General features: G+C 39.8%; 1 protein-coding gene across 3 annotated transcripts in view; it reads right to left on the bottom strand.

Moving 5' to 3' along the window:
* Nucleotides 1-12,627, bottom strand: part of LOC137503097 (hemocyanin subunit D-like) — a 50,950-nt gene extending 38,323 nt beyond the window's left edge. For 2 of the 3 annotated variants that reach the window (XR_011019046.1, XM_068230546.1), the window contains exons 1-2: nt 12,506-12,627; nt 7,593-7,625 (exon numbers count right to left, since the gene is read on the bottom strand). Coding sequence is in view for 1 of the 3 variants with exons in the window: in XM_068230546.1 (XP_068086647.1) it covers nt 7,593-7,625; nt 12,506-12,607 (135 nt within the window). In the remaining 2 variants the exon portion in view is untranslated. The other variant, XR_011019047.1, reaches the window with a different exon arrangement.
* Nucleotides 12,628-16,945: the final 4,318 nt, after the last annotated feature.

Below are 16,945 nucleotides of genomic sequence, written 5' to 3'. Positions count from 1 at the left end.
AGTGTTTATAATTATAGAATGTAGATCCACTCCCAGCAGGTGCTTGAATTCATACATGTTTGCCGTCTATTGCGCCAATGCAGTATGTAAACTGACATCTGTCTCGAAAGCCTACACCAATCCTTTTCCACACTTCCGATGTCGGTTGAGGCATGACTATTGGCTGAAGAACTTCCCACAAAACCCGGCATGTTTCATGAACAATAGTGATTGCTGTTGAATGGCCAAGCCGGAAGCTGAATGCAATTGTCTTGGAACTGTCACCAGAAGCAATAAATCTGAAGACAAACAAGAGTACAATAGTCTAACCGTCCGATTTTTGAGACTTTATAAATTACACATAGCAGCATGTTTTGTTGTCCATGGTCTTTGTTGTAAACAAGATAAGGTTTACAAGAACACAACTTATTTATTTGCTTCACACAGAATTCTACAGTATGTACAGGAATAAAACATAAAATTGTCTTGAAGCAAAGTAGATGATTAGTCTTGAGAGAGTTTCTGTTTCTATACACTATGTACACTCTGAATGTATTTACACTCACTGATATCTTGAAAAGATAGTTCTTGGGAAAGATATAGTTCGTGATAGTTTAAAAGTATCATTTGCACTAGCATGGATTAGCTAAGAGAGTTCCTTCTAACTTGAAGTGTCTGAGTTCATAAGCTTGTACTAAATGAAAGCTATGTTCACAATTAGAGAATCTAATGTGTGTGTCGGAGCTTGAGTGAGCTTGGGGATGTGTGGCATACAACATCGGGGCTTGACATGGATGAAGGAACGGGAAAGTGGAGTAGTGACCTGAGGTGAAACCTCATACTACCAGAATTCCGTCCACCTGGTCGAGACACATTTTTAAGAGGAATAGCCTCCGTGTTCGACGTTCAGTGTATTCTGGAGCAGGACACTGGGGAGAATCCTCATGAGTGACAGACAGGGAGCTCCTTATATACTGCACACTACGTAACAGTCACGCGCACTGAAGACTGCGCGTCGAGTCTCGAATGATCCACGCTTGCGTGCGTGCGGCTGGCTGGCGCTGAGCGAAGAGAGCGGAGGACATACAACAGTCTTGTTTTATTATAATTAATTCCAAGTACATCTTTCTTTCAGAAAACGAATGCAAGGAAAAATGGAAAAGTATAAGGGGATGCTATAGAAAAGCGATGGCTTCAAGAGAAAAGAGTGGTAGTAAAGGAAGGAAAGTGAGAAAACCCTGGAAATACGAGGATGAATTATCTTTTCTCAAACCCTTCATATGTCAACAAAGTCAGGTATCAAATATTGAGACACTAGACACACAAGAGGAAAGTAATGCCACCGAAGTACAAGCCTTAAATAGTGTGTGTGAGGATTCTCCTCCTTCAGCATCGTCATCCCTAATTAAAATGCCTGCTTATGAAAGTCGTAAGAGGAAGAAAGATCACAGTCTCTCTGTAGCTAAAGTGTTCAAAGAATATTTGGAAAAGACTAATATTAGTTCGGCATTGCAAGATCCCATTTCTAGTTTCTTTCAAAGCATGGCTGAAACCGTGAAATCCTTCTCCCCACCCCCACCCGAAATTCAAGTTGAGGTAAAAAAGAAAGTGCTAGATACTGTTACAGACTGCGAAATGTGGGTAATTAGAATGGCACAGGCCACGGTAACATTGTAATTACCATAATTCAGTTCAGTAGCAAAAGATTAAGTTACTAGTTTTAATAATAAATTATATTGTTATTCGTAATTATTTAAAATTAACAGAACCACTTGAGTACTAGTATATCGCTGATTTTAATATTTAATATATATTGTCATGTAGTTCTAGTTGTGTTTATTATATGTATGCCACTAGAGTTTTGTAATAAATGGAACATTAAGAACTATTAAAATATTCAACATAATTAACTCACCTTAAAAATACAACCAGTCGTAGGGTCGCTGATATAGGTTCATGAAATCTCGTAAAATGCTTATTTAAATGTTCTTCAACAAGCTGAAATAGCTGTTGAAATGTCTCAATGCTCATTCAAAAATACACCTTGAATTTCTCTTCATCGCGCAACAGCGATTGAAACAATGTACAAAATTCACCATTTAAATTCCTGGATAAATTTATGTCCTGAACCCAAAATCTTCGAGTCACGCTTCACACACAACTGTGACAGATGATAACACCAGTGTTGCCAACTTAGCGGATTTTCCGCTAAATTTGGCGAAATTAGAAGACTGTCAGCGGAGAAATTTATCATTTAGCGGACAGCGGATATTTTTGGCGGAATTCTAGATTTATTATAGCGGAATTTAGTGTTTTATCCATTTTACGTTTTTTAAAATCTGTACTCCAATCTGTCCTGAGCTAGTCCGTATTTCTATTCAGGAGCTAGCAGTCACATGAGGAACACATGTTATTTGGATCTGATATTATGAGATCATGGTATCATAAATTTGTAATGCGTGGGGAAAGGTTACTTATCTCTTAGCTGACGAAACTCGCAGATCAGGTGAGTGCAGACATTTAGTTTTATTATTATTATTATTATTATTATTATTATTATTATTATTATTATTATTATTATTATTATTATTATTATTATTAGAGATCGGATTTCTTGGCGGAATTTTAGCGGATTTTTAGTTAGTATTTAGCGGATCTTGAAATTATAAGTTGGCAACACTGGATAACTGCTGTCCAAATGGCAAGGCGCGCTTCCGGTAAGTATGAGTGCATACGAGAGAAATTCTTCTCGGAACTTCTCTCCGCGTCTCCCTTCCGATAAGCATAAGCGGGCCTTACCTCGGAAACGCTTCCTTTGTCTTGGGCTACTTTTGAAAGCGAGGCCATATTTCCTCTCGCTTGTTGCCGCTTGTTGCCGCTTACTAGCGCCGACTCACCTGCGCTGGCAACCAGCGTTCTATGTGTCCCTATCCTATGGCAGTATATTATTCTATTCTACAGGGATTCACGGAGTAATGGATAATGCGTTTCATATAACCGAGAGACAAAGGAGGAAAGTATGTATGTTGGGTATTCAGCCCGAAGGCTGGTTGGATCCTCAACAGGTTCACCATTAGCTGTCATAGATGGCCTAAGTGTCACTGAAGAGGCGTACTAGGGAAATGAGGAGTGAGGTAGTTTCCCGTTGCTTTCCTCAGAGGAAGGCAAAGAAGCAATGGCTATCCCTGAGAACATATTTATGAAATAGAAAATCTTAAGTAGTTATTTTAACAGCGCATGTGCAAAAATTGTCATGTTCTTTTGAATGTTGAAGGCATTTCTTACCAGACAAAGTCGGGGCCGCCATACTACGAAAAACGTAAAATTAAGCAATTTCTTCAATTATACCGATAACTGAAGGTCTAAAGGGCACAGAAAGGTTTCAAGGTGTGAGTCCTGGATAACTCTATGAAATTAAAACAAATTCAAAAATCACTCCAGCCTAAATGCAGTTCAGGATGAACAGCCTAAAATCGCTTCTTTCTTTACTCGTTTCTTTTTTATCCAAATCCTAGCCAAATTAACTTATTTAAATAATTCTTTCTGCAATGTGTTCATTGGTTTAATACCCTCAGGATTTTTTCGATTTGTGAAAAATGTTCACGCCAAATGTAAATATAAGGGCTTAAGTGAAACTCTGCATTGACTCACATTAGCGCTCGTGGTGGTGCTGAAGTGAATCTCTGCATTGACTCACATTAGCGCTCGTGGTGGTGCTTAAGTGAAACAATGCATTGATCCACATTAGCGCTCGAGGTGGTAGAAAAAGACAAACTGCTAATCTAATCGACCGGATAACGATGATTAAGAAAAGGATTGTTAATTTTTAAGAATAAATAAAGGATATAACCACATACTTTATTATGTTTTATTTAACTAAAATTCATAGCGCATATTCCTAGGTTGTTTTCAACATTGAGTCGCTTGCTTGAGTTGCTGTGGATTTTACTCTCTTACATAATACAATAGAAAGTGCATTATGATATTCCTTAACCGCGAGATATTATGTTTGTCTAAGACGGGATGTGTTCGCTCCTTGTAGGTTCATAAGATCAACACTGTTTTCTTAACATGGAATGATCAAATATTGTTCAGATTTGAACGATTCATTACGACTATTTTACGGTTCCCTTGTTTTAAATATATGTCCTTATCTCTAGACCAAACGCTCTGGGCAGAAACTTTTGCGACTGCACCCTGAAGAAGCCGGAGTTATCTCCTCGCAAATAGTTTTATTGAAGCCCTTAAGTTGAAGCCCTTAAGTTATTTTTTTGTTTGTGAACATAGCGTTTCTTTTACGATATGACACAAACTTGGCAATTATAGATCGAGGACACTCATTTTGGTTTCTCTCTACCCTATGAGACCTATTAATATCATCCACAGAAAGACTCACCCCGATTTATTTCGCAGTGTCAAGAACCATGTTGCCGGGCTGAGTGGCTCAGACGGTTAAGGCGCTGGCCTTCTAACCCCAACTTGGCAGGTTCGATCCTGGCTCAGTCCGGTGGTATTTGAAGGTACTCAAATACGACAGCCTCGTTTCGGTAGATTTACAGGCACGTTAAAGAACTCCTGCGGGACTAAATTCCGGCACCTCGGCGTCTCCGAAGACCGTAAAAGTAGTTAGTGGGACGTAAATCAAATAATATTATTTATTATTATTAAAGAACCATGCTTCTGGTATACCGAACACGCGTAGGCACTGCCTTCTTTGATACTGTTCCAAACAGTCGGTTTTATCCTGAAGTTCAATTCTTAAATCACTGATAGTTTTGTTCCGCTCCTCGAGGGTGTTCCTAAGTTCTCCAATTATACTCGTATTACAATTAATGGTACCCTTTAATTGTTTGAAAGCTAACCTATCACCTCGTCCTGAATGAGGTTGGCAAGTGTGTCGAGTGTCTCCTTGCTGCTCAGCGCTTCCTCCATGGCCTGCTTAACAATAGCTTCCATTGGCACTTCCTTCATTTTGCCCGGCATTATATTTTAATTGAATTTTTGTCTTTCGCGTTCACTAATCACTTGTGGCCACTGCATTGGTAAAGACACTGCCAACTGCCACACTACAAAAGATTCACTTGCAACATTCACTTCAGCCACCAGAGTGTGAGGGATTGTTTCAAGGAATATATTGCCCAAAGACTAAATGGAAAGACTAGAGGAAACAAAATAGGGGAAGAATGGACAGTCGTGAAGAATGGGGTCATTTGGGGTGCTGGAGAAAGGTAGGAAGAAAGGTAAAATCAAGTAAGAATTAATGGATAACTGAGGATATACAAGACCTGATTGATGAACGGCAAAAAGGCAAGGATGCAAAAATGATTAATTCGGTAATGAAGACAGGCGATTAAGGAATGAAGTAAATAGAAAGTGCAGGATAGCTAAGGAAGAAAGGTTGAAAGGAAAGTGCAGGGATGTTGAAGGATGTATGGTTGTAGGAAAGGTGGATGTTGCATCCAAGAAAATGAAGAAAACCGTCGGAGAAAGGAAAACTGGGTGAAGGAATATTAAGAGGTTATATGGAAAATCACTTTTAGGGAAGACAGACAAGGCAGAAAGATGGCAGGAACATATCCAAAATTGTGTCAATGGAAAGAAGTATGTTCTGAAACAAGGAGAAATGGGAGACCTAATTTTGAGGTCAGATTTCGGCAAAGTTTTGGGAGACATTCCATAGTAACAAGGCAGCTGGAATTGATGACATACCCTCAGAGTTACTGACTGCCTTAGGAGGAACCAGCATGGCGAGGTTATTCCATTTAGTGTGTAAGATCTATGAGACAGGAGAAGTGCCATCGATTTTATATATATTTATTCCCAAGAAAGCCGGTGCTGACAAGTGAGAAAACTACATCATCATTCGTTTATTATCTCATGCTTGCAACATTTTTACTGTTATTATTTACCGAAAAACGGAAAGACAAGTTGAAGCTGGGTTGAGAGAATATCAATTGGCTTCAGAAGAAATGTAGAAATACGTGAAGCAATCCTGACTTTACGTCCGATCTTAGAGGACTGAATTATGAAAGACAAGCCCACGTACATGGCATTTATAGATCTAGAAGTGGCATTCGATTACGTTGATTGGACCAAGCTATTTGAGACTCTGCAGGTGATCGGGATCAGATAACGAGAGTCTGCAGTGATAGGAATCGGAAGCAATCCAGAAAGGAATGAGGCAAGGCTGCAGTTTGTCCCCTCTCCTTTTCAATGTTTGTATAGAACAGGAAGTAAGGGAAATCAAAGAATAATTTGTAAAAGGAATCAGTCCGAGGAGACAAATCAACACTTTGGAATTTGGCGATGATATTTTTATTTTATCTGAATTTGCAGAAGATCTGGAAAATATGCAGAATGTTATGGACACAGTCTTGGAGAAGGAGTGGGGTGCAGTTGATTGAAGTCTGGTGAAGCAGGAAAAATTAGATTAGCAAATTAAGTTTTAAAGGAAGTAGGTGAATAAATTTACTTGGGTAGTAGAGTAAGTTATGATGCAGACTAGCACAAGAAAGGAAGACCTCACTTAAGAAATCAAATGCGCTCACTTCGAATATTGATATAGAAATTCGAAATACTTTTTTGAAGACCTTCATCTGGAGCATGGCACTGTGTGTAAGTGAAACATCACAGCTCAGAAGGAAATAGAATATAAGCTTTTGAAATGTGGTGTTACAGAAGAATGCTGAAGGTGAGATGGGTATATCGAATTGTAAATTAAGAGATGCTGAATCGAATTGGTGAGAGGAGAACCATTTCGTCAAATTTGACCAGAAAAATATATACAATAATAGGACACCATGCGAAACCGAAAGCTAAAATTCCATGGGCATCTAGAAAGAATGGATAATAACCGGCTAACTAAGAAAATATTCAAGTACATCACTGGACTAAACTCTTCGGCGAAGTGGGTCGAAGAGGTGAAAAGAGATGTAATAGAAAGTGGATTTACAATGGCTATGATTCACAACAGAAATAATTTAGAAGCCGGGTGGACAGCATCAAAACATTCCAGGAGAAACCACCAAAATGTAGACCCAAATTGGTCATATCTGAGAAAGAAAAGATTAGAAGTGAAAGGATGAAGAGGTTCTGGGAGAAGAAGAACAAGAACAACCCTTAGGTTCAATGCTGTCCATAGGCGGCCAAATTCAGAAACAAGAAGAAAGGTAGGACACATACTAAAGTTGCATTACCAGTGAGTCGTAGCATGACACGCACGTAGAATGTATGTATCGAAATAGGAGGTCTTCAGGTCGATCGTTTCTTTTAAGTGGCCGCAGGAGCAATCAATGCAATAACGCTCAACTTATTAATGGAGCAAACGTGGGTAAACCGTACTTTTCTGGACATTGGTTAATATTCAAAAAGTTGTCCTTTTTACTTCCCACCTCCCACTCGCACCCACTCCCCAACTTCAAGGCCTGAAAATGTGGAGTAGAAATTTAGATAAACGCTGTGAGTGAATTTTAATTTATAGACTGTATGCATGAATACAGTAGATCTCATGCCTTTCTAATATTCTTCATCAGTTCTGAACTTAGTTTCTTGGGTAACACATTGTAACATAGCGCTCTATGAATGATTTCTGTAATATGTTAAACTGTACTTACGCCCTCTGCATAGCTCTCCTGAGTGGTCACTGCCTGAAAGAATAAAGCAAAGAAACATTTGAGTTTAAAAAAATGCATTTACTCTGGAAAACACACACAATCACCACTGATCTGTAGGCCTATTTAGGGCAGTAGCCCAGTCCCAATCTGTTATATACCTAGTCTTTTCTTAAATAATTGGCTCGTTGGCTTAATGGTCAGCGTACTGGCCTTCTGTTCAGAGGGTCCCGGGTTCGATTCCCGGCCGGGTCGGGAATTTTAACCTTAATTGGTTAATTCCAGCGGCTCGGGGGCATCCCTGAAACTCACACACCACACATAGCACTATCCTCCACCACAAAAACACGCATTTACCTTCACATGGCAGATGCCGCCTACCCCTCATCGGAGGGTCTGCCTTTCAAGGGCTGCAGTCGGCTAGAAATAGCCATATGAAATAATTATTATTATCTTAAATAATTGCAAAGAATGTCGTAATTTTTTGGAAAATTATTCCAATCCCTGACTCCTTTCTTGCCCAAATTTGTCCTCTTGAATTCCAACTCTATCTTCATATTGTGATCTTTCCTACTTTTAAAAATACTACTCAGACTTATTCGTCTACTAATGTCATTCCACGCCATTTCTCCACTGACAACTCGGAACATATCACTTAATCGAGCAGCTCGTCTCCTCTCTCCCAATTCCTCCCAGCCCAAACTTTGTAACATTTTCATAACACTACACTGAAGTAGGCTGATGTCTGGTGTAGGACTGAGTTTAACTAATAGACAGACATCAACTGTTAGACTGAGGTGGCGCTGTATTTCAGGGGCTTTTTTTAAACCACGACTGGGACTACCTTTATGTGCGATGTAGGTGGGGCTTGACGGAGTCCTTTTTAGCACATAATGGGTTAAATCACTTCACTCGGAGGTGTTCCGGTTTCGAAATATCCCTGTTTACACTTTGATTGACCCTAATTTCATATCCGATCGTACAGCTTCAAGATACCTAGAAGGATTGGGTCGCGTTAATTCACTGCGTGGATATACAGTCGTTGGATGCCATAAATAGACATCTGTTGGTTCTCTCGGTACCATAATAAGACAGTAACTCACTTAGCAAAATTATGTAATCCAGATCACTATTAACTTGGCGGAATGTCTCAAAATTACACTTTATTTTACTGACCTCTTGAGGACTCTAATTCGCGTTTAATTCTCGAATGCGTTCTGAAATAAACTGATTAGTCAAGATATAAGTATTGTAACGTTCGCAAATGAAGATTTCTGTTTGGCTGATGTCTCTACATATACCGCACAAATGGTGATTTACCATTGACAATGAATCACGTAAAACATGTAAACAAATGTCTTTTGAAAACGAAACAGGAATACCAAAACGTAGGAACAAATTAACTAAAAATTTTCTGATACATCTTCGCGAACCGAAGAGTAACCCAATCACCTCCCAGCAACTGGCGGGTATGCGATACCTTTCTTCAAATTATTTAAAACAGGGTTTGTAGTGTCTCTTCTCTTCAGAATCAATTTCTTTGGTCTGTGAAATGCTACTCTCGAAATTTATTGTTGGATGAATAACAACGCCGATGTCTTCGCGTTTACTGGATCCATCGTTAGAGATACAGTGCACTTCTTCAAAGACTTCAGGTCATCCAGATTTTTTGAGAAGTTCTACAATACTGCTCCTGACCCTATGGTGCCTGCTCTTTCTCAATAATTTCCATTTCGGGCAGAAACCAAGGACACAAGGAATGGTTTCTATCTCGTTGCAGAGACTGTAACGGTTTTCTTTTGTTCTACCGGGAATGCTTCAGGTTGCTACCACATTACAGTTCATTTTAATTGCATTATTCCATTAGGAAGTTGACAGTACTTTCTTCGTTGTAACCCAGGTGATTGTGTCCATTTTGAAAAATGCGAGACACATTTTCCACGGTGTGGTAAGTTTTTCTTTTTTCATGTTTCAAACTGCAGATTTCACAGATCTTCCGAAGAACCTGTAACTTAGGTTGTTCATCAGGAACGAAGCCAAGGCTTGTCAGACTTCCCTTCATCTTTGGTTTGTACCAGAAGTGCGTTAACAACAGATTCCAGCCTGTTACAGATGTTAATGTGTTGAATGAAACCTTCCCACGACGCTCATATAATGCCCAATCGACGAATATTTTGAAGCTATAGAGCATACAATCTGGACAATCCGTTGGTAAATCAAAAATTTTCCTTTCCCTCTCATCAGATCTGCGTCGTTTATTGGGGAACTCAACTTTCTCAAGGTCGGCACTCGGTGAAAATTTTCTCTACCGACACACCTTGGGCGAGTTCATGGCTTTATGATGAGAACAAGACTTGACTATAAGCATTTTTGCAGACTTAAGGCTTCCCCAGGGTGGGCTTCCTGTATTCTGAGTTGAAATACACATTCTGAAAACACTGTACTATGTCAGTTCATAAATAATTTTAATAAAGTTAAATTTTCCACCATATCACACTCGGTCTTTATTTACCTTTGCATTTATTTTATTCCAGCTAATTTCTTGTTTTCAACTTTTGTATCTTATTGTCAATGGCTTTGTTATCGTAGGTGAATTTCAGTACTTCGCTAATATTCGTCACCTCCTCCATGTAGACATTATCTTTACACGGTACTGACTGAATACTTCTGCCTTCTGTAGATCCTCACATACACACTCCCCTTGGTCATTAATGGTTCCTCGAATGTCCTTCTTGGAACCCATGTCTGCCTTAAAGTACCTTTATACCGTTTCATTTTTCACTAAAATTTGTACGACTGCCAATTATGCTTGCCATCACCATGTTATCCTTAGCTGATTTCTTTGCTAAATTCAATTTCCTAGTAAGTACCTTCAGTTTCTCCTTATTTCAACGACAAGATCGAAAACTATTTCTTTCCAAACGGAACCTTCTTCTTAGTACTTTCTGTTATAATAGAGCGGGATTTTACCATTCCTTACCACCTTTAATTGTACATACCTTTTATCACATTCCTCAATAAATGCCTTAAACAAATCCCAAAGCATGTTAGCATTTTTTACCGTTTTCCACCAATGATAATTACATTTAAAACAGTCCTTCATGCCTGCCTTATCATCCATATGGCACTGCCATATCTTATTGTAAATGGCTTTGTTATCGTAGGTAAATTTCAGTACTTCGCTAATATTAGTCGCCTCCTCCACGTAGACATTATCCTTGTAACCAACTATCTTTGCATTCTGTACTACACTGAAAACAGCTTCGTGATCATTAATACCATTTATTACTTCAGTTTCTCTATAGAGCTCATTCTGGTTTGACCAGCACCACGTCCAGAATGTTCTCCCCTCTAGTTGGTTCCATCACTTTCTGATTCAGCTGTCCTTCCCAGATTAACTTATTTGTCATTTGCTTGCTATGCTTCCTGTCGTTCGCATTACCTTTCCAAGTGACATTTGGTAAATTTAGATCATCCGCTATAATCGCGTTCCTTTCCGTATCGTTTTCCGCATAGCCTCAGTCTTATCAAATAATTTAGAATCAGCGTCATCACTACCCTTTCAAGGTCTGTGCTATGTATTTAAAACCGTGAAAAATGGCAGGACATGACTGAAATAACAGACGAATAACACTGAATCTGTACAAACCACAGGAAAATGAATGGAAGCAAAGCAACTGCAAATACAATGAAAGGTGCAAGTTAGGGCTGCAGGCTTTCACCTTACTTACTGTATATTTTTAGTCGCTCAAAAAAAGTATGAGCTCTATGCGCATACCAGAAATAGCTCTGTTCACATCCTGACCAATGTCTCATTTTACAGAAACATTGTGTCTTATCAACACAAATCTGACGTCGATGTGATGTCATGGGATGATGCGACACTGAGATACTAAAATCTTCGGGCCCCGTGGCGTCGTAGTTCGTTTCATTCACCTCAGTGTGTTCTACACCGATACGGCAATAAAAAAATCAAATAATGAACATATGAGAAAAATGTGATGCGAACTATTAAGTAAAATTCTTTTTTTCCGTAAAATATCGTGACATGTCCATGGCGACTTTCTAAGTTTCACTTACTGTTTAAATTGAGACACGGGTAATATAAACCTTAAATACACCAGATAATGCTTAAACGGCAATACAGGCTTACCTTATCACCGAGCGAGCTGTGGATCACGCAGTTGTGAGCTTACACTCGGGAGATTGTGGGTTCGAACCACACTGTCGGCAGCCCTAAAGATGACAATTTAATGCAATTTCCTGCTAGGCACGGCTTCGTTATCTACGACACACAACCCTTTAATAGCATATTAAATTCAAAAAAGAATATTTACTTCCAAATTTTGAGATCATTTCTGGTATGTCCTGTTCAGTGCCAGGCTTTGCTGCTGATGTTTCTGTGAGGTTATTAGCCTAGCTGCTGGGAGGAAATTATCAAATAACACTACCTAAGGTTATGCGGGTTTAGTTGAGTCCACAAAAACAGGCGGAGGCGCCAAGTTGTGGTGTACTAAGCACGAAGAGGAGTATTAGAGTTTACCATTGCTTTCCTCACTTGATCAGAAACTGCTATTGCAGCACGAATGTACCACCCTATCTCGAAAACTTTCATACCATCAGAGCTATAATTAGGTCGTAAACAAAATGCACGATTGTATTAATTAAATCATTTTCTAAGCATCAGAAGATGGCATTACAGAGGTACTTACGTTTGAACACTCAAAATCTTCTTGCAATGAAACAGTACTCGTTAACTAACCGCTAGAGGAATTCATACAACAACGAGAATTCTCGACTTCGTCGAATGTCTACCCCATGCTAGTGCTCATGAATACAATGAAAAATTATGAAAAGTGGTCAGAAAAGTGAAAACTCGCGTATTTGAAAACCAAGTACTAAGTTAAAAAGTTTACCAGCACGAGTAGTAGGACACAGAAAGCAACGATGATCTTCATGTTGAAGCAAGGCGTATTCTGACAATGTTTGGTGCTTAGCCGCAAGGTGATTTGAAGCATTAGATATGTTATCGAGTCCTTGCAGTGTTATCCTGTGAATGTTAAAAGGGTACGAGAAAATTAATGTTCCGATAAGGCTGAAAAATAAAGGAAACTAGGAGGGATTCACGTAAATGTGACGTTCAACATTTTCCTTGGCCTAAATGGCTATTGGAGGTTATCAACATGGACATTTTGTGGGCGGGCGGTCTATCTGGAAGTAGCGTCATCATTGTTACCAAGGCAGCTAGTAGGGTCAGGTTCCCAAATACGGCCACCAAAGTACATTCGTATATTTTATTCGAAGGTGAAAAGGTGTACAAAGACAAATTAAAGTGGAAATGAAACTACTAAATGTTTAGTATGCAGGAATTCAAAACAACTGTATTATAGATTAATTTACTTGAACTTATTTAGGATCGTTGCAAAACGGTTGTATTAGAAGACAGTCTTGTAAGATGGCCGTCTATAGAAAATTCTGTTTATGAACACTTTTCACACACAAAATCTTTTACACCATGTGTATTTGCACATTTCTCATGACACCACATAGTGCACTTCACATAACACTCCCGGATTTGCCCGTCATGGTCTTCGCTGAAGAGTCCATCATAATATCCACACTTGCTATCATCAGTGTTTCGTGAGGATTCCTTTTTCGCTTTCGGCTTCATTTTCGCCATTTACTTTGCTCTTCGTTCTCTTAGGTTTTGTAGGGCAGTCAAAATTGTGGCATTTTGACTTCTGCCTGTATTTTTCTTCCTTGGTACAGAAGGCGTAGGGCATAGTTGCTGCAGCTGCCGGGTTGCCGGCCGTGTTACAAGCATACACTTCCAAATAATTCACGACCTATCTCACACATGGCAGCACTAATCTACCGTAACGAACTGCGCTTCTCTTCACCGAGGGCCACGCATTAACACGCAATGTTCACCTTTTATAATTTAAAACTCATACTGCTACAGTGAATTATATTTCAAGAACATGAAAAATAAAAGTGGTTTCGTCAGACTTACATTTAGAATGTGGATTTTAAATATTCACTCGTAGAAAAGCACAAAACAGACATATGACAATAGCAGACAACTGAACGGAAGCCAAACAAGTATGGCAATGATTTTAACACACTCTGTCGGGTTCCTCTCCAGATAGGAAGGCAGTAGATTTGAAAGAACGAAATTTGGCCGTTTTACAAGAGCGGCCGTTTTACAAGACTTGACCCTATTCCTGATCTATGTGTATCAGGTCAATAGGGGCATACATACGTTGCTATAAAATGCAAGCTCTTAATTACATACTAGCAAACGTACCCGGGCTTCGCTACGGTATTCCACATTGTATAGGGATTTCTACGTAAATTGCATGTCTCTTAGCGTTATCCGAGAAACACCACTGGGAGGACCCCGTACGTTGTTTGCGATGTAAGATGCGAGTTGGGAAATTTTGATGATAATGGCAAGCAACGTTTCCTACCGAAATTCACAATTGAATTCGGGAGTTTCTACTATAAAGGCAGGCTCACTTGCCTACCGCCATTCACTATGGATATGTTGAGTTTTCATTATGAAGACAGGCTCCTTTCTCTAATGCTAGTCAGAATCGATTTTGGGAGGGGGGCTGAGTATAAAGCAGAAATGCAGCTCTATCTAAAGCTAAAAACGAAGTGGATATACTGAAAAAAATGAAATGTTCCTCACTATACGGATTTAAGAAAGCGGTAACAGAGGAAATTCTTAGGCCCAGGGATTCTTAGATAAGAAGATGACTTACGGTGTTATTACTTAAGACTAAAGAGGCAAGGCAGAGGCAAGAATTTAAAACAGAAAACGGAAGTAGAATAGAAATATAGTAAGATTTAAAGCAAATAATAGAGAATACCTTACGGTGTGAAATAATGGGCAACATTCCGCATACTGGTGAAATATTAACAACCACACTTAGAGCTATTCGAAGCCGATTGTAATCTCCAACGGTATTCCGCAAACATTCCGCAGAATGGCAGTTTGACGCCTATCTCGGTTTCTACCCAACCACAAATTTACAGATATAATGACGAAAATGGCATTACGTTACTGGGAAGCATCCAAAGAACCGGTAGGTTCGTTGTCGGTCACTCAATGCAGATTATGAAACCTGCAGAAAATAGTAATTTTCTCCCGTCATTTGAAGAGTAAACGAAATTATGTACATTACAAAAGTGGTTCAAAATGACGAGAAGTTTTACATACCGTCATCGGATATTACAGAAAATCAATAGTATAAGGAAAATTTGAAGAAAAACCATGTTCTGGTTTTCGTATACCCCCCCCCAGTCAATTCAGTGATTTTTAAATGATATGCATATCTCAACCTGTTTCTAGATGCAAAAAAGTAAAGCAAAGTCACCCCGTAGAGGGCATGAAGGCCCTTGGAGGAGTGGAAGGTAAAGGCTTCCACCATTGTTAACCTTGGCACGTGATGGGGTAGAGTGGTTAGCTCTACGCCCGGCCGCCTTTGCCCCCAGGAATTAACCTGGTACTCATTTTTGGTGTAGGCTGAGTGAACCTCAGGGCCATATGCACCTCCGGAAGTGGAAATCTCGTTTCCTAAATTATACAACTTCCTGACGGGGATTCGAACCCACGTCCTTCCGGGCGAACCGAGCACGCCTTTACCGCCTCGACTAGGCAGCCCCTTGCCTCTAGATGAGTACACTCTAAATATGAAGTTTGGTTGAGTTCTATCCAGCTGTTTCACCGTGGCAATGGGGTAGGCGGACAGACAGGTCGGCACTAAGTTGACCTAAAACATATAAATATCTGAAAAATTGACAAAATAAATGAAATTAAGACAGATTGTTCATATCTTGATATCAAAACTGAAATTCTCAGTTCGATTCCAGACGTAACGGATTTCTACTCTCCAGTGTGGACAGAGAAAGAGTGTTTAGGTCTCGAACCGGACATGGCACAGGAAAATATCATTTTATTGTAGTAAGAACACGCCGAAGAGTTTTCGTTTCCATATTATCTACCTCGGTGAATGGGGTACATTCAAATTTGAGCACGTCACTTCATTTATGCAGGCTACGAGTGAAATAGGCAGAAGAGACAGACGCGGAGTGAAACACTTGCATATCCACTACATTGTGATGAAGAATATGCTTTCAAAATCATCGAGGATTCACTAAACCTTATTCGCACCGACGTAGAAGATTGTCAGCGAGAGGTGGAAGGAGCTAGTGTCTGTTTCATCTCATCAAGGTGTACCTAGTAATGAATCTAGCCCAATCTAGGTGTACGGTTTTAGACACCGGATGAATGTAAATGATTACCAGCACTGCTAAAATGTATTATTCTTCCCCTCCTTCAAGTGCCACTCTTAGGAGGTCGGCTACCATCATAGAGATTCTTGCTTTAGATGATGCAGCGTGAAACAACTCAATAGTGGAACAGTTAAACCAAGTTTTCAGATTATCAAACCAAGAAATGCGTCTTCTTTTGTCTAGTATCTTCTCTTGGATGACCTGCTGCAGTAGATGATATTCCTCTCCTCACATCACATGATCGAGATAATAGAGCTTTCTGATTTTGACTGTGTTTAATAGGTAGTGAAGTCAATAAGTATCTACAATCATGCTCTCATTGTCTTTAGGTTGCCTCTATGGCGTTGTGTGCTCACCAGCACCAGTCTGTGGTAGGTTTCAGCGTTATCAGATCAGTACAGCTTGCACTGTTGCGACGTGAAGGTGGCCGCGCCACTTTCAGTTTGCACCAAGGAAGACAGCGTTCTGTAATCCGTTTTTAGTGGCCTGAGGGTATACCAGAAGCAAATATTCATAGAATACTTTCACCATTGGCGACAATGGTTTGCCACAGCGAAGCATTTGCCAATGGACTGAATAGTTCAAAATGGGTCGCACGAGCGATGGGATGAAGAAAGATCCGGGCGTCCATTAGCAGCCATAACTGTGCATGATCTGATCCTGAATGACAGATAAGTGACTGTTCTATGAATTTACGCTCCTAGTACACCCTCAGACCACAAAGAACGGATTACGGAACACTGTTCTTTCTTGGTGCAAACAGAGAGTGTCGCGGCCATCTTCACGCCGCAGCAGTGCAAGCTGTACTATTCTGCTAACGCTGAAACCTACCACAGACGTAGACAACGATGCCGTCTGGTGGATGGTGAGCACACTACGTCATAGAGCCAACCTAAAAAAAAAAGTAGAGGAAAATTGTTGATACTTATTGATTTGCCCTCGTATTTCCCTTCTCATTCCCATTCACCTCATTACCTCATCGTTTGTCACCTTATCTGTCCATTTCTCTTTTCTTTATCGTGCAGGTCTCAACTACATAGAACAAGGTGCAGAAG

This window comes from Anabrus simplex, chromosome X (assembly GCF_040414725.1).
Source record: "Anabrus simplex isolate iqAnaSimp1 chromosome X, ASM4041472v1, whole genome shotgun sequence".
Lineage (NCBI taxonomy): Eukaryota > Metazoa > Arthropoda > Insecta > Orthoptera > Tettigoniidae > Anabrus > Anabrus simplex.
This window is presented reverse-complemented; position numbering and strand designations above follow the sequence as displayed.